General features: G+C 45.1%; 2 protein-coding genes across 6 annotated transcripts in view; both read left to right on the forward strand.

The window, feature by feature from the left end:
- LOC132955126 (SH3 and multiple ankyrin repeat domains protein 1-like) overlaps nt 1-11,752 on the forward strand; it is a 54,367-nt gene extending 42,615 nt beyond the window's left edge. Inside the window, exons 19-27 of the mRNA XM_061027814.1 lie at nt 1,639-1,774; nt 1,937-2,017; nt 2,672-2,698; nt 2,797-2,853; nt 3,013-3,134; nt 3,644-3,767; nt 4,166-7,325; nt 8,626-9,525; nt 9,781-11,752. Coding sequence (XP_060883797.1) covers nt 1,639-1,774; nt 1,937-2,017; nt 2,672-2,698; nt 2,797-2,853; nt 3,013-3,134; nt 3,644-3,767; nt 4,166-7,325; nt 8,626-9,525; nt 9,781-9,832 — 4,659 coding nt within the window. The 3' untranslated portion in view covers nt 9,833-11,752. The remainder of the gene's footprint in view (nt 1-1,638; nt 1,775-1,936; nt 2,018-2,671; nt 2,699-2,796; nt 2,854-3,012; nt 3,135-3,643; nt 3,768-4,165; nt 7,326-8,625; nt 9,526-9,780) is intronic.
- Nucleotides 11,753-14,111: 2,359 nt separating this feature from the next.
- Nucleotides 14,112-21,233, forward strand: LOC132955324 (protein kinase C and casein kinase substrate in neurons protein 2-like). Of its 5 annotated transcripts, XM_061028127.1 has the most exons (11): nt 14,113-14,248; nt 14,444-14,620; nt 15,608-15,731; nt 15,846-16,002; nt 16,254-16,489; nt 16,944-17,099; nt 17,819-17,994; nt 19,274-19,394; nt 19,560-19,627; nt 19,714-19,793; nt 20,622-21,233. In XM_061028127.1, exons 3-11 carry the CDS (start codon nt 15,675-15,677, stop codon nt 20,732-20,734), a joined length of 1,164 nt encoding a protein of 387 aa, XP_060884110.1. In that variant the 5' UTR covers nt 14,113-14,248; nt 14,444-14,620; nt 15,608-15,674; the 3' UTR covers nt 20,735-21,233. The 5 variants fall into 5 exon arrangements, with proteins under 5 accessions (XP_060884112.1, XP_060884110.1, XP_060884114.1 ...); XM_061028129.1 differs by lacking the exon at nt 14,444-14,620 and having other exon boundaries at nt 14,112-14,248; XM_061028131.1 differs by lacking the exon at nt 14,113-14,248 and having other exon boundaries at nt 14,455-14,620; nt 15,661-15,731.
- The last annotated feature ends 573 nt before the right edge of the window (nt 21,234-21,806 follow it).

Raw genomic sequence — 21,806 nt, forward strand, 5'->3', positions numbered from 1 at the left:
TCTATTAAATATATATGCATACTGTTTCATTCTCACTCTGTTCCTAAGAATTAATTTTTGTACATAGTGTATTTTTAACCAGAGTTAACGAGAGATGGCTACACGGCAAAGCATCATCAGTACAGGCAGCAACTTTGGCCATTTTGTACCTTTTAAAGCTCTAAAAATGGTGATTGTCTAACCTCCATTAAAGCTGACACATACTGCTAATTAGTAGTCAACGTGATATGAGTCATCTATGTGGCTGTCCAAGCTATTGTAATTATGATGTACTGTAGTGGCTGCATGGACTGCTCTAGCACCTATCTTAATCACTGCAAATATGTGTGTGTGTGTGTGTGTGTGTGTGTGTGTGTGTGGGGGGTGTGTGTGTGTGTGTGGGGGGTGTGTGTGTGTGTGTGTGTGTGTGTGTGTGTGTGGGGGGGGGGGGGGGGGGGTGTGTGTGTGTGTGTGTGGGGGGGTGTGTGTGTGTGTGTGGGGGGTGTGTGTGTGTGTGTGTGTCTGTGTGTGTGTCTGTGTGGATGTGTGTGTGTGTGGGTGTGTGTGTCTGTGTGTGTGTGTGTGTGTGTGTGTGGGGGGGGGGGGTGTGTGTGTGTGTGTGTGTGTGGGGGGGTGTGTGTGTGTGTGTGTGTGGGGGGGGTGTGTGTGTGTGTGTGTGTGTGTGTGTGTGGGGGGGTGTGTGTGTGTGTGTGTGTGTGTGTGTGTGGGGGTGTGTGTGTGTGTGTGGATGTGTGTGGGTGTGTGGGTGTGTGTGTGTGTGTCTGTGTGTGTGTGTGTGTGTGTGTGTGTGTGTGTGTGTGTGTCTGTGTGTGTGTGTGTGTGTGTGTGTGTGTGTGTGTGTGTGTGTGTGTGGGGGGGTGTGTGTGTGTGTGTGTGTGTGTGTGTGTGTGGGGGTGTGTGTGGGGGTGTGTCTGTGTGTGTGTGTGTGTGTGTCTGTGTGTGTGTGGGGGTGTGTCTGTGTGTGTGTGTGTGTGTGTCTGTGTGTGTGGGGGGGTGTGCGTGGGGGTGTGTCTGTGTGTGTGTGGGTGTGTGTGTGTGTGTGTGGGGGTGTGTGTGTGTGGGTGTGGGGGTGTGTGTGTGTGTGTCTGTGTGTGGGGGTGTGTGCGTGGGGGGGTGTGTGTGTGTGTGGGGTGTGTGTGTGTGTGTGTGGGTGTGGGGGTGTGTGTGTGTGTGTGTGTGTGTGGGGGGGGGTGTGTCTGTGTGTGTGTGTGGGGGGGGGTGTGTGTCTGTGTGTGTGTGTGGGGGGGGTGTGTGTGTGTGTGTGTGTCTGTGTGTGTGTGTGTGTGTGGGGTGTGTGTGTGTGTGTGTGTGTGTGTGGGGGGGTGTGTGTGTGTGTGTGGGTGTGTGTGTGTGTGGATGTGTGTGTGTCTGTGTGTGTGGGGGTGTGTGTGTGTGTGTGTGTGTGTGTGTCTGTGTGTGTGTGTGTGTGTGTGTGTGTGTGTGTGTGTGTCTGTGTGTGTGTGTGTGTGTGTGTGTGTGTGTGTGTTGTGCTTGTGTGTTTGGAGTTAAATCTTAGAAAATCTTACAAAACATGGTAAACATGGGAAAGCTGTGTTACTGAAGTAAATCAGGGTTTACAAGTATACTTCAAAGTTTTGTGTTTCAATCTTTGGTGTACTTTGCGTTCGTGTCCATCAGGTGAACGGGCAGAATGTGGTGAAAGTGGGCCACAGGCAGGTGGTCAACATGATCCGACAGGGCGGTAACAGTCTCATGGTGAAAGTTGTGATGGTTGCTCGAAACCCTGAACTGGAGGACACTGTTCGGAAGAGAGGTTAGAGTCATTACCATCATCCTGTGTTTATGATGTAGCGATGAAGCTGATTGCATGTTTACATCACTTTGCTAGTGTTGCAGTGTGGTTGTCATTGGCGACTGCATGTTTATCTGAGAATACTAAACATTAAGTCTGCGTTTGGCTCTCTTCCCTTGGCAGCTCCGCAGCAGACTAAAAGACTGACTCCTCCTGCCATCGCCCTGCGATCCAAGTCGATGACATCAGAGCTGGAAGACATGGGTAAGATGAGAGAGAGGACAAAGGACTGAATGCAAAGAATACAGACGAGGGAGGACTGGAAAGAATTAGAAAAAAATGGTTTAGAGCCCCACACAGGTTTTTTTTATGTGGGGTAAGATTTGAAAAAGTGTTTTAGAAGAGCATCTTCTCTGCAGGATTGTGGTTGAGCTCTGGCCACTTTTAGTGAAACACAACATTAAATATTAAACAAGTTGATGCAGAGAGAGAAAATAAAAATGATCTATGTGTGCTTTTTCCTTGAATAACTTTGATGGAAAATCTTTCCTTTCACTTTTGATATTACCTTTAGAGAAGAAATGCACTAACTAATTAAACAGTTTAAGGGTATAAAAGCAATAACATGACTTGTCTGTCTGATCTGATTAATCGTCATGAATTGCTTCTGGTTTTTTCTTCTTCTCCTGAACCAAATGTGCTGCAATCAGTGGACAAAGGTGGGAGAGTCATGGATTTGCGTGCTCTCATTATCATTTCCATCCTCATTTTCATTCCTCTCACCACATCAGTAATTCCACCATCGCATGTTTCTCGAGTATGTATTTCATACTTTCATCTGCTAAAAATACACAAGACTAACACAGCACTTCTAGTCACAGCTAATTTTTCTGTTTCCCTCAATTATGTGTGATACAGCTGCATCTCCTTGGAAAAAGAAAGCAGGTGAATATGAGCCTTTATCTTTACCCATATCAGCCCCTGAGCTCTAATTAAAAGTCAGCCTGTTTGATGCTCTCTCTCTTTTCTCCCCCCCTCTTCAGAATACGAGTCCTCTCAGGGTGCTGATAAGAAGAGAACGGTCTATCAGATGGCCCTAAGTAAGAAATCTCTCTTGCTGCTCGTCACTCTGTATAAGGTTGTTGTTGTTTTTTACTTTGAGGGGACAGGAGGATGCTCACTGAAATCCTTTTTTTAATTACTTACTACCTGCCTATGTTTCTTTTTTTCCACTCATCCCACTTCTGTCTTTGTTTAAGATAAACTGGATGAAATCCTGGCTGCTGCCCAGCACACTATTACACCAGACAACCAGGGCCAGAGAGGTCATGGAGGCAAGAGGGACCGGAGCAAGAGTATTGTTCCCAACATCTCCACCGAGGTACTGCTGGGAATTGAACTGAAAATGGTCCTAGTTTGTTTATTATCATATTTTTTGGCTCCTGCTGGATTTTTTCTTTAAAACTCAATTTATTCTACCTGCAAAATATGAACAAATACTGAGCACTTCTGATCCCCTCACGAAGAGATTGCTTTAGGATGTAGCACATATTTAGTCATGGAAGTGACTAATGCAAGCTTCCTATCTCAAAAGCAGCAAGGTCTTTATATATTTTTCTTAGCTGTATGTGTTCTCCTGCTCTCCCAGCACTTTGCAGAAAATGATTGACAATGGACCACCCACACCAAAACATTTGTCATGTGTGAGTCAGGTTGAATCCATTCATCGATGCTCTCCCTGCCTGATACAGACTGACTGCTCTTTCTGTCTTACTGTATATCAAATCAATATCAGCTGATTGGATTATATCTGAGTAAATGTTTTATCTCCTCTCTGTACCTTCACATTCTCGTATGCTTCCTTTTCAAAATGTGCTTCTGCAACTGAAGCAACCCTATGAGCAGCAGGTGTCCGTGAGCATGGTGCAGCACGGATCGGGTTTCGGCTACAACCAAGCTCACTTTCAACCAGGACATGGCCAGCACGCGGTCATGATGAGACAAAAATCTATCGGTATGTTCACTTGTGGAAATCTCTGATATCTGATGTTGTGACGTTAAGATACTGTATCGGAGGAAAGACTCATCTCTTGAAAAGAAAATGGGAGAAGCCTTTGAATCTTCTAAATGTTAAGTGTAACTTATCATAATGATCCCTGAATGATTATCTTGCTATTGTACAACATCCCTGTTAATCACATGTATACTATACTGGTAGATGCTGAATGTGACTACTGGACCAACTATGCAAATACTTTGCTAAAGTGCACTGAGCTGTTACTGTCTTGGAAAATCAATAAAAAGAATGTTAAAAAAATAAAATCTATCGGTAAGCTGAATCTTCAAGGAAAGATTTCTGTAGGCTATACGTGTTTCTCTTCAACCGCCTTTGTTTTGTTTTTTTGTTGCCAGGTATAACAGAGGAGGAAAGGCAGCACCTCCACCCGCCTGCTGTGAAGCTAGCCCGCAGCCTTTCAGTACCAGGACCGGAAGAAATCCCACCACCCCCTAACACATCCGCCCCAGAACCACCTCTATCTGCAGGCCCTCACCCTGGAAGGGGGCCTGCGATGCCCATTCCACCCGTATCTCAAGTCCACTACCAGCTCCACTCCCAGCCAGGTCAAGCCGGCTGGGAGAGGGGGGGACCTGGTGTTGCTAACCAGCAGGGGATGGTCCCCACCCTGCGCCGACAATCTGATGGACTGGTCGCTAGAGAGCAGGAGGCGCCCAGGAGAGGAGGCGGCAAAATGGGAGGTTTACGTCGAGGCTACAGCAGCGCCACACCTCCAACGAGTGCTAAGCCTAAGACCCAACAGGCGCCTCAGCATCACCCGCACGTAGCCAACAGGGAGCAGGGGGGAGGAGTCGGCAGGGGGACGGCGAGGAGGGGCGGCCGAGGAGCTCTGATGAAGCAATCGAAAGTGGAAGACGGGTTGAGGCAGCACCGAGGGAAAGGAGGTGCGGCCAAAGAGAAGAGCTCCATCCCTATTCCCACAATCATCGTCAAGGCGCCCTCCACCAGCAGCAGCGGGCGCAGCAGCCAGGGCAGCAGCATGGAAGCCGAGCTGTCTCAGGAAGTGGAAGACCACGCCTCCGAAGACACAGCCACAGAAAGTCAACCGTCACCGCTTACCCCCTCGCCACCCCAGCCACCAACATCCAACGCCGCCTTGCCTTCATCGACTGTCGCTCCATCCGTGTCCTCGCAGCAAAACCTGGAAAACTTTGATTACTCTTCGACTTTCAGCTCGGCCTTCGGAGGAGAGGGAGGGGCGCGCAGGGAGAGGGAACGGTTCCGAGACATGAGGAGAAAGAGTGCCTCTTTCTTTCTTTCATCTGAGGAGGACGTGCAGGGAGAAGCGGGAGGCGGAGCAGGGGAGGGGGTCGGAGCATTGGGGACAAGAACTCAGCTTTTACAGGGATCACATATGGAGATCCCCACCCCTCGGCTGCGACCCTCCAAGTCTATAGACGAGGGTATGTTTTCTGGAGACAACTACGTGAACTACTCCAGCAGCATGCCCCCGGCCTTCGGCCTTCCTGAGTACTCCTCCCCCGTCCTCAGTCAGGACGGCCAGCCGAAGTCCGCTCCCTCCATGTACGGCTCCCACTCCACCACCACCTTCATCCACCCGCTCACGGGGAAAGTCCTGGACCCCTCGTCCCCGCTCGGTCTGGCCCTCGCCGCGAGAGAACGAGCCCTGAAGGACGACCGCAGAACTCGCAGGGAGGAGCGACACTTCGGTCGACAGCTGTCCACGGTCGGAGCGTTCCCGACCCCGGTTCAAACCCCGACTCCTTCTCTCTTTGCGACCCCTACGCAGTCGGCCTACACCTCCCCGGTGTCTCTCCACCTGAGCTCCCCCACCGCTACGACCTCGCCCGCGTCTCTGAGCCGGCCGCAGTCGCCGAGGATATTACGCCTGGGAGGAGGAGGAGGAGGAGGAGGCGGAGAGAGGGTGGAGAGAGAGAAGGAGGGAGGGTCGAGGGAGGGTCTGAGAGTTCGCTTCTCGGAGGACAGAACGAGTCAGTATTCGACGCAGTATTACCCACAGAGCCCGCGGGAGAGAGAGAGGGAAAAGGAGGTGTATGACGGCAGAACAGCTCCGCCCATCCAACCTCCTCCACCTCCGGCTCAACCTGCGCCCCGGAGACCTTCGTTCCTGCAGATGGACAGCGCTCCCAACACCACCTACATCCCTCAGTACACTGTCCCAACACCCCCGGCTCAGTCGCATGACGCCATGGGAGACGCTAGAGCAGCAGCAGCAGCAGGTGGAGGTCTTGGACTGATGGTTCTGCCTCCACCTGCCCCTTCAATAGACGTGGATGATGAATTTGTCTTTGCCGACCCCTTGCCCCCTCCATTACAGTTTGCAAACGGTAAAAACGAGAGAGGCCAGCAGCACCATCAGAGGCGCCAACACTCTGCTGCTGCTCCCCCTCCGCCTCCACCTCTTCCATCTTCCAGGTCCTCAAACGCCCCCCAACCCTCCTCCCAGGGCGGTGACTCCGCTGGCTCCAGCCTTACCTCCTACGACAGCGAGGTGGCTAACCTCACGCAGTCTGCTCCCTCTCCGTCATATCCAACCCCGCAGATATTTCCCCCTTCCTCCTCCTCCACCACCACCAACACCACCTCTTCTTCTGCAGCTTTGCCCTCTGCGTCACTGCACAGACCCCAACCCATGTCCCATCCTCACCACTACTACAACAGCTCCAACGATTCCTCAGTAGGTGGTCACTCGCCGGCCCAGGACCGAGGCATGGCCGCCCTCACTGCAACTATGACTTATGCTACCACGACCATGACAGTAACAGCCACCGCCGCCGCCGCCACCACGACATCACCGTCATCCTCAGACCACAGCATGAGCGCGGCCGGGCCCAAAACTGCCGACCAAACTCATCACTCTACTGTGATGCCCATGAGCGGGGACTGGCAGGATGCAGTGGTGGATTCTGGGATCGAGGAGCTGGACAGTCACAGCAGTAGCGACCATCATTTAGAAATGCTGGGGCTGAGAGGAGAGAGGGGAGGAGGAGGAGGAGGAGGAGAGGGAGAACACTCAGGTGGGCAAAGTTTTGAGGTGCACAGCGCCAAAATGGCAAACCCCGTGTTTCCAAAGATGACTCATTACAAGGAAGGGGGAGGGAGGGGGCTGCCGGTAGCACTGCGAAGGCAGAACAGCACCAATCCCGCTCCTCTGCAGCTGCAGAGACAAATCAACCCGGAAGACGTGAGGTCAGAGGGAGCTTACGCGGACGAAAGAAGGCGCAACCTGAGTCGATCCAAGATGGAGGACGGTTTCAGCTCAGCTCTGGCCGCTTGCCTGGAGAGACCGATGGATACTCGGTCAGTCGGTTGGGGGGAAGTCGGGGAGCACGAGTTGGGTGGGGGTGGAGTGCATAGAGAGGCCATGGTGTTGGAAGGCCGCAGAATACACTCGCCTCTCTCAGGTGTAAAGGCGAGCATCATCAATGAGCTGAGCTCCAAGCTGCAGCAGATGAGCGGCATGAAGAGCATGGACGACTGGAGCCACTCTCCCAAGTCTCCTTCCATGAACAGGTTGGTTTGTTTTCATCACTTGCGTGATTTCAAAATGAATCGACTGCATTTGACTGCAAAATCTAGCAGTTTGTCAAGTGTCCACTTTATGCCGGCTGCAGAAGCATCGTAAGTCACTTACACACCCCATTCAAAAAAAAGACCGTTTTTACAGCAGAAATTAACATGTTTACAGCCTGGATTGAAAATACGAAATTGGTCCGATAAGCTAATTTCTTGATTGGCACACACTATAAGACGATTCATTGTTTTAGAAACCATCTGTTTAGATTTTATGAAGGATAAGCGTTATTCACCCCCCCTCCCCACGGGATCGTTGATGGACGGCTTGCCTGAACAACACCCCCCCCCACCCCCTTGCTCCCTATCCCTCTTCCTGCATTTTATCCCATCTCTCCCCCCTATCCCTTTCCACGCCTGGTGCAGTCTAGTCCTGTGAAGTCTGTTTCATCATGAGCCGGGGATCCGGCCGAAGATTTCTGCCTTTTAATAAGACAGTTTTTTCTTACCACTGTAACTTTTGATGCTTTGCTAAAGTCCTCATGATGGATAGGCCGGATCTTTGTAACATAGCAATGAGTAAGGTCTTTTACCTGCTTTTTGTAAAGTGTCTTGAGATAACACTTGTTATGAGTTGACGCAATACAAATAAAAATTGATTGATTGATTGATTCAAAAAAGACAGTTTTTAAAGCAGAAATTAACATGTTTACAGCCTGGATTGAAAAATACCAAATTGGTCCGATAAACTCATGTCTTGATTGGCACACACTATAAAACGATTAATGTTTTTTCGAAACCATCTGTTTAGATTTTATGAAGGATAAGCGTTATTCACAACAAGACACGTACAGTAACTGACCTGATCGACAGGTGGGTGTTGTGTAACGGTTTATCAAGAGGCTTAAACCCGCCTAACTCCAGCTCTCAGCTTGTAGTTAAGTTGACTGAAAGTAAGGGTGAGACAGCATTTCAAAGCCCCCTGCAGTAACATATAGGTGACATCACCTTAGGCCTTGTCCATTACAGTATTATCTAATGGATGTGTAGGTTTGGTATGGTGCGGTTTCAGAGTCAATGTGTAAATGGTTAGTGTTTCTGTCCTCTCAGTCTGTCATAACTAGCTGAGTGAAACAGCAGTGACAACATGTGGTGTGCATGTTTGGTGGGCGGGGCTAAGCAGAGGTAGCAGAAGAGGCCAAAGGGTTTTTTCATTGGCATGTTCATGTTGCTTACTGTCACTTTGACATTAACTTGTAGTTAGACTAAAGTTTACACAAAATGTTTGTGTCTTTTTCAGGTATTCTGCTGACTACACAGACGCCTTTCACAGCCCTCCATCCGGCCGTTCCACCTCGCCGTTACCCACCTCCTCTCCGCAGCATCGACAGATCCTGACACCGAACCTGTCTGCCACCCCTTCCGTCTCCCCTTCGCCCCACGTCCCAGTGCAGCAAAACTGGACCCGCTCCCCATCTCCACAGATGCCTTCCTCCCCTGTCCACTCGCACCCTCCTCATTCTCCGACATTCTGCCCGTACCCGACGTCGCCGAAGCATCATCGATCCAAGATGCGCAGGCAGACCTTCGACTTCCAGTGCAGCCCCACGAAGGAAATGCGGTCTTCAGTCTCCCGCCGCAGAGCGCCCAGTCCTCTTATCTACAACACCGAACAGCAGAGCCCCACCCCTCCCAGACCTTCCTCCCTCCCTATTCTTCCCACTACACCTGTCTACAGCAACCCCTTTGAATTCCCGGGGCCCCTCACCCCTCCCTCTCCCGGCCTCCCTCTTGGAGACCCCTACTTAGCTTCAACGCCCCCACTCTTCTCCCCATCGGGAGTGCAGAGTCCAAACCCTCTACTTGTCTCCCGCTCTCTCTCACCCACACATTTTCTCTCTGGAGTCTCCTCCCCCATGCACCTGCCCCCAAGCCCTTCCTGCTTAAACTACCCACACCTTACCCCTCCCCCCCCAGCCAAACCTTTCGCTGTCAAGCCTTTACCCTATTGGACCAAGTACGACGTGGCCGACTGGCTGGCCTACCTGAACCTGGGTGAACACAGGGAGCGCTTTATGGACAATGAGATAGACGGGTCACATCTGCCTTCGCTCACCAAGGACGACTTCTTGGACCTGGGAGTGACACGTGTGGGTCATCGAATGAACATCGAGAGGGCACTAAAGAAACTCACAGACAGGTGAGGGAGGGCTGATAGACTCTGGAACACATAGAAGCAACGGGGTCAAAAGGGAAGCTGGGATGATGAAGGAAAGTCAAAGTGTCTCATTCCTTCCATACAAGTATGCTTGGATGGATCCCCCTTTTCAATAGATGTCTATAATTTGATAAGTTATTCCATCTCATCTCCATCTTCTCCTCTTTACCGACCTCTTATCCTCCCCCATAATTTACTTCATTCTTATTCCTTCATTTGCCCTCCCTCTCTCCCCAGGCGGCTCTCCTCTCCTTTGCATGTCTCTGCTTCTCCCGGAGACACAGACTGAGAGGGAGACCGGGTGAGTCAGAGATGAAAACATGGAGAGAAACAGGCGGGATAAAGAGGAACATTAACAGAAGATGTGCAAAAGAAGAACACTGGACATCAGCAGGTTGTGTTGAAAGGACAGAATGCTTGATGTTTGGTGGGAGTCCTTTTCTTGAAATTTTGCTATACATGTAGAGACGTCGATGTGCAATGTGTCAAATGACTTTGGTAAAGAATTAGGGATCCTATGAAAATGACACTCTTCAACTGGAGATATTCTTTGAAACTTTTGATGGACAGGCATTTAATTAAAACACACCGTTTTGTGCTGTAACAGACAAACACACATACACACACATCGACAGATGGATTCTCACACCATCTGCTGCCAGGCAGCACTGAGACGAGTTCACAGGAAAAGTTGAGAAAGTTCTACTGATATGGTTAATTCTCATGAAATGTTCCTGGTTGCGTCTGAGCCAGAAAACACACGAGTCACATCCTAACATCAGTTTTGTAGCTTTAAGCAGACCAGAGCATCGGAAGGCAGTGAGCACAGTAGCCAAAGTGGGTTTATAAGAGAGAGAGAGGTTTGTTTGAAAAAGATGGACAATAATAGTATTCTTTTTATATACCGTAATTGCCATATTTTCCCTAAAAGATGCCCCAATAAGCTTTGTATGTTTGCTGACTTGTTAAACAGATTCACCAGAAGTAGAGCCATTTGTTTTGAAATATGTGCTCATCACAATCATTCATTTCAAACTGTTCAGGGTATTCATAATTGTTGAGTTCAAGTTGTGCATAATGAGGACGTACAAATGTTGTGAAATTATCTTTATAATTATTGTTAAAAGGAGAAGACATGAAAAGGGTTCGGGTGTCATTTCAAACTGCAGATCAACTCTTCTCCGACTCTTGTGTTGTTGATGGCCATAGCACAGGTCAGAGGATTTGTTTTTCTATCCTCTTTGATGCCATAACGTCGACCGCTCTCTCTCACACAGCAGGTGATCAAAAAGGGCTTTTTACTGCTTCTCTGTCTGCCTGACCTCCTCAGCCTTTCAGCCTCTGTGAGTCTGTGTGTCTGATTCTGTGCGCAAATGTTAGTCAGCCTGCGTCGGTGGCAAAATGCTTTCCCTGACCTACACCTTTCTCTTTATGATGCCTTTCTCCAAAAATTCATATTTTTACAATGTTCAGACAAACATTGTTTTTCTTCTCACTATAGCTGACAATCCCAAATGTTTTCCCCTCGTTTCACATGTGAACTTTTCAAAAGAAATACCCACTTTCCACGTCCCTTTGTCAGATTGATGAAGTTAATTCTGTAGATGTTTAATGGAGGGAAACATGAGAGCCCTGGGCTAGTTTAGCCATTCCCTTCAGTGAAATCAACTGTGAGGTAAAAACACATCATTTAGAGATCTATATGTAATGATGACTTCAAAATGATAACAAGAAAACATAGTATAATAAAGATAATATTAAGTATGTAAACATCTTTAAGAATCTCTGTCTTCCAAACAGTGTAGACAAATCTTCTTTTAAGCCTTGTTTTTTTCTGTAAATGCTTTCTATACTGCTGGCTGTGTGGTGACCCCGGTGAAGCCCACAGTCGTCAGTTAATACCTGATTTCTCTGTGTGAGTTTGAGATTATCACTCTGTATTCTCATGCTGAGCTGTTGTGAGAAGTGAAAGGACTGAGCAGTAGTGTAGAAAGCATTACATCTTATCATTTAAAAGAGTATTTTAGGTCTAGTGAAATGCATAATGAATATGACTATTTACAGTATGAGAGTAAGTATGCAGAGATAAAAGGTATATATATAAATATATACATATATAAAGTTTTGCTTTGAAATAAATTACAATATATACTGATAAACTATATGATAGAGATACAATTAAGGTGTTGAAATAAATGCTCAAATAAAACTTTGTCCCTGTCGTGATTCTCTCCTCTCCTCCGACAGATTCTCATAATGATCCAATCAAACATGCTGTGTTTGAATTGAGTCATTTGGCAGCAACTTGTTTCAGCCCCGTGGTGCTTGAACACAACGTTGTTTTCAGGTCCAGAATTATTTTTCCCATCAGGCCCGTGAGCTAATAGGACAACAGAGAAGTGCTCGCAGGGAGGGAGCAGATGAGACGGCTTAATTCAAAGCAAGCGGCGGCTGCGTTCATGCAGGAAACCCAAAAGACGCCTGTAAGGCAAGAAAACAATGAGAAACAACTTGGAAGGAGATGAATGTGACATTGTTCGCTAGCATGATGGTGGGTTTAGGGTTCATGGTGGAAAATTGTTAACATAACACTTTTTAAAAGTTTGTGCCAATAGTCCAGGTTGTTTCGTCTTTGTATTCCTCTAGCTGGAATCTGCTTGTAGTTTAGTTAGAGAGTTTCTTCTCCCTGGGCAAAAACAAAAGTCTGACTTTTTCTTCTCTCAGTACAATACAACTTCCAAGGGAGAAAAAAAACAACAGAACAGAGTTTATGAACTTCTTTAAAAGCATTAATTCTAATAGCGTTTTGATTATAGTGGTCAAGAGTGCTGTCTAACATTTCTGAATGATTTTAACATGCACTCTAGTATCCCGGTGATAATCTTGATTTTGCAACATGATATCCTGCTTTCAGAATCTGGATAAGCCCAGATCTTGGTTTCTAGAAGTCTGTATACGTTCCTGCAATACTCCTAAAGACTTCAGGGTTCTGTTGCATGTAGACATATCGGCCAGGTTTTGGAACTCTCTGTTTTTGTAAAAAGTAATTCCCCCCAAAAAATTTACGGGAGTACCTCAATGCATTAAGATTAAGATGGGAGATTTGTCTTGGACGTCACAGAGCTCTGATGCAGTAGCAAAATAACAAAATACATTAATTCGTCGTAAAACATGTCAGTTAAATAATCATTACATTTCATTACTAAAACCATAAACATGTAATAGTTAAGAAAAGTGATTAACAGTGCAGGTAAAGCGACACATCTTCACACACAGACACACACACACACACACACACACACAGACTCACATGCACACATATACACACACATTACAGCTTAAGTACTGCTACTGTGTTTAACGGTGTGGCTGTTCACTACAGCTGGAGCAGAATCTATGAACATACTTTTTCTGTATTTATGAGTGTTTTGTGCAATTAAGGATAAGCTTTATGTCAAAACACTTTCTAGTGTTTTAGTAATGATGACACCTCTAGAATACAATCACCAACTAAACTATCATCAATAAAATCAGAATACAAGATTTAAAAAATGCAGGAAGAACGGGGAACAATGGAGCACCATTAGCTTAGTGTTTGGTGCGCACAACCAATTACAGAGGATGTTAGAATTTCTTAATGCAGCCAATGCCCACTTAGATGTGATTGAATGATAACACTCAAACTTTATTTCAAAACCTACGGAGCCCCTGAAGTCCGAAACATTTAAAAAATATATATATATCTTGTGCGCAAGATAATTATATTGTTTTTTTACTTTTTGGGACTTCAGGGGCTCCGTAACCTAATATCTTGTGCGCACAACACAAGTTAGATAATAACTTGTAAATACCACAGTTAGCTATTAACTAATTTACTTCTGCTGTTCCCTGAAAGGAGACAGAAACAAAATATGATATTAAAACATTTATAGGCTAAAAGCACTACACATTCTCCGTTTCTATGTAAGATGTGTAAAATGCACATAAATAGAACCTTATAGAAAACATGTTCTCTTTGATGTGAAGCCTCTGAATCAAACCTGAAAATATAAAAGTACAAATGACTTGCATGGTGGGTGGTGAAAGTGGTGTTTGAGATACACTGGCTCTCGCTGTTAGAATGAGTTTGCAAACTCGATCTACAAACAGCATTCATCCCAAAAAGACTGAGAGATAAAAACAAGATGGTGGCAGAAATAACAAAACTGCAACTGTGGACGTTCTCCTTTTATCTCCAGAAGAGTAAGTAAACAGTGTGTGGGTGAACATAACATGCTGCTGTTTCTTTCCAGGCCTGACCACACACAGAATGACAGGTCACAAAGGGGGCAAGGGGGCTAATTGTAGTTCACGGGACCCCCCTCCCCTTTTTGCTGTCACACTCTCTCACTAATAAGCTCACATGACTCTGTGCCACACTGACACTGTTCTGTAACCAGCAAACTGTCAAAATGAAGGTTCAGCATCTCATTAGCACCATATTGAGAGAGAGACAGGGAGGGAGGGGAGGGAGAGAGAGGGAGGGAGGGGGGGATTCTTCCAGCTGTTTGTTTCTGACAGCAGAGTGGAGAGAAAGTCAAAGAGGGGTAGAAGCCTAAAAGAGAGGAAGCTGGTGAGTTAAAGAAGCAAAAGATGGGGTTAATGTAGGAGAAAAAGAAGTTCATCCAGTGCACCACAACAGCTGACGGAGGAGGAGAGAAACAAGGTAAGCCTTCCTCCTTCTTTGTTTGCCCTGAAGCCAATTAGCAGCCAAATGATTACCATGCGAACGCTCTGATTCCATTAGTTTTTTTGTCTCTGTGTCTCACGCCCACTTTCATATCAACAACAACTGTTAGTGTGTGTGTGTGTGTGTGTGTGTGTGTGTGTGTGTGTGTGTGTGTGTGTGTGTAACTTTAAGTGCTAAGGGAAAATTGGGTCAGTGAGAGAGTAGAGGGAGAGGAGCATGTGTTAGAGGAGGAGAGGCACACTGAGAGAGGGGGCGACCGACACAGAAATGGAGAGAAACCCTCAGCAAGCCCTTCAACTACAGTAACAAGTGGTCACTTGAGCAATCACTGGTCACTCAGAGACAAATGTAAGTGTGGGGTTTCTCCTAGGCATGGCTGCTTGGTTGCCACTTTTTTTCTGTTTCTTGCTTGCTTGTGGATGGAGATTTTTTGGGGGGGCATTGAAATCAAACAAATACTTCCTTAAAGATAAAACCTGAGGACGAGCTGCTTTTCCTACGGCACGTTGAGGAAATGTTTGCACTTTAAAGGAGCTTTATTTAAAGTGAAAATAACACAACCAGGCAGCTGAGGGAATAACACTCCTCTGTGTCATGCTCAGTCTTGTGACGAGGTGTGGTTAGTCACTTTCACATTACTCAGCCAGCAATGTGTCAGCGTGTTACTCAGACACAAATAGGCCCAAATATGACTGTGTTTTTTTGCATGTTTGTGCATGTGTCCCCTCCTTTTGTTCAATCTGTCCTCACCTGCTAATGTACTTATGCTTTGCTTTATGTGAAAAAAAAAAACCCTGTTATCTTTGTGGTTTCTTACTTCTAAATCCTGCATTCCTTTTAGCTCTACGGATCGTAAATCCACTCCTTTTGTGGTCCTGATCTCTGAATGGAGTCGCAGAGGGAGACAGTTGGTTCTAATGGGCCTTGTATTAGTCAGAGCAAAGGGGGAAAGATGACCTTTCCCTGCTGTTTATTTTGGGAAGGCAACAGGAAGAATGCCTGAGCAGCTGTTCTATTCCTGCTGGCAGATCCCCACCCCTGTGAATTTCAGTCTGCCACTGCAACCACGCTCCCCTTACTCACACGCACGCGGCTATGGATGCATCTGTACACTGTAAATCACACCTCGTCAGGACTGGTCCAAGTTGTTATGGCAATTATCTCAGCAACAACACTCTAACAAAGCAAAGTTTCATTGCTATTTGTTTCCTATCAGGCAGTTAATTGGCTCTGCACGTTACATGGTGTACATGTCCAACCTGTTGTCTGATAGTCAGTTGCACCTGTCTGCCAATAAAAATCTGTCTCTCCCTGCTCACTATGCTTTGTAACCAGTCGAGCAACTCTCTTGTACAACACAAACAGCAATCTCTCGCCTTCTGAGGCAGACACCTTCACAGTCATGGCCAGCCTTCCCAAAGAGCCCCCTGAGGATGCCAAGAAAAAGAGCTTCTGGATGGTGAGGAAAAAAAAAATATCGGAAACACCAACAGCTGAAGGACACCTCCAAAACAGTGCTTTGGAAATCTGCAACTAACCCTGTTCTTAATGCGTCATCTTCCTCTCCTCCCAGCCGGGGAATTACAGTCGCACGGTAACCCGGACGGAGCAGTCCTACCAGGCCTGCAACGACATCGTGGCGTGCTTCATGGAGAGAGCGAGGGTGGAGAAACAGTACGCCCAGCAGCTCAGTCAGTGGAGCGGCAAGTGGAAGTCTATCATCGATTCTCGTGAGTATGAGTCCTTTCTGAAAACATGAATTCCCTTTTTCATCATGTCAGCTCTCATCAAGTTAACACAACAAGTTAACAAATCACTCAAGAAAAAGTTTACCGGTAATTGAATTCATATTGATTAAAAATTAAACACATCTGTGTTTGTTTGAACACTCCAACAGACAAATGATGGTCATTACTTCTCTGTTGGTGACTCACCTCTGCCCCCCCCCCCCCCCCCTCACTTTCTTCTTCTTCTCTTCCAGGGCCGCTATACGGCTCCCTCATGAAGGCGTGGCAGTGTTTCTTCACCTCCACCGAGCGCCTGTCCAACCTCCACTCGTCCATCTCCCAGTCGCTCGTCGCAGAGGAAGGGGAGCGGGTGAAGACCTGGCAAAAGGAGACCTTCCCAAAGAGGATCTTCTGTGGGTTCAGAGAGAGCCACGACAACAACTCAAGTTTCTCACGGGCCCAGAAACCCTGGTCCAAAAAGCTCCTGAAGGTCAGCTGTCATTTAGATTCATGTTTCTGCTCAAAGTTATAACAGTAGTCATGCAATAAGAAACAAGTAGTTAGCCTAGATTCTTCTCAGCGTCAACTTGCTTTGTTGTGCAGCTTTGAAATGAAATTGAGTCTGCATCAGCAAATGGAATTGGAAAAATTCAGCAATTGCCAAATTGTCTTACTGATGGAAACTGTAACATGCACCTGAAAACTCATTAGCTTATATTTACCTCTTCTCTCTTAAAGTTCAAGCCATGCAAATAGTGCATGTTGTGCTCATAATAAAGAGGCTTCGTAGTATTGTCTGCTCACCGGTATGTTCTGTTCCACTCGTTCTCTGATGACACTTCTTCTGGCGACCATGTGTGAAAACAGCTTTAGAGTTTGACATGTGATGTCAAACTTTTCCTTTCGACGTATACTAGTGATGTGTGTGGATGTGTATTCAACAGCTGGAGAAGGCCCGTGTTGCATATCACAAGTCCTGTCAGAGGGAGGCTACGACACTCGACAAAGAGAAACAAGCAAATGAAAACTCTGAGATGAGTCCGGAGAAGAAGCAGAAATTCACAGATGCCAGAGAGAGGACCACAGAGGAGAAAGAAAAGGTGAGGAAGGATGCGCACACTCACATGTTCAGTAACAACTTAATCCACAGCACATTTAAATCCACAGTCTCTTATTAACAACAAGCCTTGGAATAAAACATGATATAAAAAACAGGGCCATCACACGCATTGCAACCTCAATAGAACAGGACATCACACATCCACTGAACACTCACCTCGCCCCACTCCCCTCAGGACGGAGGTATAGAGCACTAAGGTGCAGAAAGGCTCGCCTCGGGAGGAGCCTGATCCCCGCTGTAATAACGGTCCTGAACAAAAGGCCTCGCTGAACAGGCCAGAGTGGGAACTTTTAACTGTTGTCTAACTCTGTTTGTTTGTGTTATTCTCTGTTTTTCTGTGTATGAATGTTCTTTTGTGGGACTTGTCTGTTGGACAGTAACGGTGCTGTGAAAAATAATTTACCCTCGGGGACAATAAAGTCTGAAGTCTAAAGTCTAAAGTACTTTCAGAGAGTTTGTTTGTCCTGCTGGATGTGGTGATATTTATCTGCTTTAGACACAAAATCCCCGCCTTAAATTTCTGCTCCAAGCATGTCCTTGTACGGAGAAGTGTTATTGTTACTACGCTCAGTGTTTATTGAGCACAGCATGGGAACACTAAAAGAGCCCAATATGATTTATACCTTTGAAATCTTCCCTTAATTAAACATGCACAATGTTAGGCTCTGTTTTATCATAAAACTGTTGTTGTTGTTTCAGTGTAGAGAGCACTATGAGAAACTTCTGGAGGATGTGACGTCATACACTCCCCGCTATATGGAGGAGATGGAAGCCATCTTTGAACAGTCACAGGAGGAGGAGAGGAAGAGGATCAGCTTCTTAAAGCAGGCCTTCCTCTCCATTCACAGACATCTTGATGTCACCAACAACGAGAGGTGAGCAGACGTCAGATGACTTGGTGTACATACAATGTGTGTATCTGAGAGGTCAAAGTAAAAAAAAAAATCCTTTATTCAACCAGGTTAATGCCTCAATGGAGAGTTAAATCTATTTTTAAGAATGAGCTGGAAGAAACACAAAGGCAAACAGGCAAATACAACTATCAAAGATTACAACTGGCAGAACACTGTGTCCTGTATGTATGGTGGCCCTGAAGGTCAAAACAAGACTTTAAACCAAAAAAAATCAGATTATAAAAAGGTAGGACCACTCTTGTTTGTGATGGACAGATCCTAAGTCAACCATACCAATGATGCTGAAGACACTTCAGTTCTCAGGCTCATCAGCAACTGAGTGAAAACAAAGATGGCGACTGAGCATTAGCATCCAGAGTGTAGTGGTAAACAAGGTTGCCACATTACATTAACAGAATCCAGCTTCTTTATTCAGAGGTTAAGTGCGTTCATAAACTGCAGATCTTTGTAGTGCAATACAGCTGATTGTATTGCATGTGTGATTAAGGTGATAACTTCTGAACAATAATAGTACCTTAATACATTTGAACCATTTCAGTATTAGCCACTTTATTATCAAAATGCAGAGAGCAGTGGGTTTTTTATATATATATAATTATTTGTATTACTTTCATGCTTTCCATCAGTCATACTTACAAGTTTGTACCAACCAAAATAATACCATAACATTTAACTTAGTTTACACTTTTCAAGAGTGAAATCAGGATCACATGAGATATTGACCTTTATATCCAACACACAAAAAATATATATATATAATTAAATAAATATAGAAACATGTACATTAATGTCCCATTCATTCATGTCACACAAATCTCGTTCCTCGCATCCCACCCCCCACCCTCTACCACATTATTACACACACACACACACACACACACACACACACACACACACACACACACACACACACACACACACACACACACACACACACACACCCACACACGTCCTTTCTCTACTGCCTTCCCCCCCCTCCTGCCAGCCATGTCACAGATTGTTTCATAGATTTTATAATGCTTCTTTGATACACTTCCATACGACATTGGATTGTTTAACCTTGTTGTAATCTTCACATAAAACCTTTTCTACAGTCAAATAATATCTCATCAATTCTTTCCAAGTATGAAGAGAAGGGGCCTCTTTGTTCTTCCAGTGTTTTGAAATCAGCTTTTTATAAATGAGGGCAGAGAGCAGTGTTTTCTTATAATAACAAAGCAGCTGTGTGTCCTTGTGTCAGTGTGAAGGCTGTGTACAGCGAGCTGCACCAAACTCTGATGTCCATCAGTGACCAGGATGACGCTAAATGGTGGAAGAACAACCACGGGCCCGGCATGCCCACTGACTGGCCCAAGATTGAGGTATATATGTGACCGAGCGTCACCCCACTGCTTTGAGGAAATTCATTAATACAATAAAAAAAAAAATCTATTTAGATACACAAATAGGTCTAACTCTTATCAGAAGAAAGATAAGAAAGAACTTAACAAACATTAAGAACTAAAAATGTGTTTCTCTTCCACCAGGAATGGGTCCCACCTGTGAAAAAGCTAAATAGAAAGAAGAGAGAGCAGAGGAGAAAAGAGAGCCGACCGTGAGTTATCCACTTAATGATTACTAATTTCAAAAAAAAAAAGGAGTTTGTTATTCTGATCAGATATCCATGTTTCCTCCTGTTAGTGTGATGATCGGGGGCGTGAAGGTGCGAGCGCTGTACGACTACGTGGGAGAGGAGGGAGATGAGCTGTCCTTTAAAGCAGGTAACACATCCAATCTGATGTGACCACACTTTGATGTTCAAAGAAAGTTGTGCGTTTGGTCAGTGTGTGAGCTTCAACAGGGAAGACTTTCAAACTATTACAATGATGGAATCTGTGCTGGAAGACGGAAATGTTCTGGTTTCAAAATTGTATTAATCTGAAGTAATGGTAGACAATTTGCTGATGTTTTCTTGGTTTAGAAGTTTGAGTATTAAAGCTTGTTTCACCAAATCATCTGAATTTGCACCAGTATCAAAGATAATTCAAAATTGTTACGTTTTTGTCTCGCTGTTTGGTTGTTTGTTTTTGTTTTTTATCAAAGGGTGGTGCGTCAAAAGTGAAATTAAAATTAAAATTCAACAACAAAAGCACTGTGGTTGGAAAAATGATTCACATCCTGCGAAGACAAGAAGATCAACTAAAATTGTCCCGGGAGATATAATTGAATGAAAGACATAAACTGACTTTCTCGTGTAGTTATAAAACTGATCGAATCCAACCTGATAGTCAAAGTGCATGACAGTATACATGATAGTATAGGTTTTATTTAGAAAAGGTCTCTAGTGGTTTAATCAGGAACAACATCTACACAATTTTGCAGGGAAGTTTTGATCTTACTTGGTCAATCTTGTCAAACCATTATATTAGTGACAAATAAAAAGGAGGGGACAAATGACAATCTCTAAGATTTGATGAAAACTTTAAAGTCAAAGTGCACAAACTCTCGTCAAACTTGGTTTTGATATGCTGAATGACAGCCACAAGATGTTGCATTTCACCAGACTTTAATTTTCTCTGATTGTGTTTATTCTTTAAATATCATCTCAGGTGAAGTGTTCCTGAAGGTGGAGGAGGAGGACGACCAGGGTTGGTGTCGAGGAGTCCTCACCGGGGGAAAGGAGGGCTTCTACCCTGCGAACTATGTTGAAGCCGTGGAGTGATATCTCACTGTCTAATATATAATGTGTCCCAAACTTATTTCTCACAGAGTTAGTTTTCAGATATAAAGATTAAATTATTGATATTATCTGTTTTCTCTCACAGAGTCAAACATGTTTCCAGAAATTAACCTGCAGATTATGTCAAATTTGTTACCTAAGGCCTTAATATTCTAACCGTTTGGTTTGAGTACTTCTGCAATATAGACATAACTTATCGAAGACTAGAATGTACTGTTTGTGCAGAATGTGTATGTGTAAGTGTGTATGTTTGTTTGCATGCATATGTGCAAGTTAATACCAAAGAGGAGAAAACAAGAGGAGATATTTATTTACTGCCCTCATGTCTGAATCATCAGGTCGCTGATCGAGGTTAATGAGGTTAAGCCAGGCGCAGGTTTACAATGCACACATGCTTAATGTTTACCTAATAAGTATTATGTGATGTCACTTTGACTGAGGGAGTGGATTTTCAAATAAAAGTGTAATTGTTTTACCTCTAGTCTGTCGTGTTAGCAGTTTTTGTGCAATGCTAGCTGTGTGGCTCTTTGGATGTTAGTCAGTAGGTATAGGCTAGGTCTGGGATTTGGTCTCTACTGAAATATCTCAGCAAATATCAGATTGGCACTACAAAAACAAACCATTCATTGTCCCCTTGAGGATGGACCCTGTTTGCTTGATTTAAAACTAATAGCTCTATTCAGCTTCTAGCCTAGTTGACAGAACAGAACAACATTTTTCCAGACAATAATAGGTATTAGAGAATGAATCATATTAACAACTGTTGCCTGACTTTTCATTTAGCACCATCTGGAGGTAACTTTTTAAATGTATCTAGTACTTTATTGTATTACCAAACTAGTGACATACTCATCAACCACAGCTGTACTTTGTTTAGCCTATAGGCTAAAGCACATGTTAGCATGCTAAAACACTCATTAGCATTGTAATAATATCAGATTTAAGGACAAAGGGTAGTTCAATGGTCTTGTGATAAATACAATGTGCTTGTCACTTATGTAAGTGGGTTGACATTAGCATACAGATCCTATCACAGCTATGCTGGATAATTACA

The sequence above is a fragment of the Labrus mixtus genome, chromosome 21 (assembly GCF_963584025.1).
Source record: "Labrus mixtus chromosome 21, fLabMix1.1, whole genome shotgun sequence".
Classification (NCBI taxonomy): domain Eukaryota; kingdom Metazoa; phylum Chordata; class Actinopteri; order Labriformes; family Labridae; genus Labrus; species Labrus mixtus.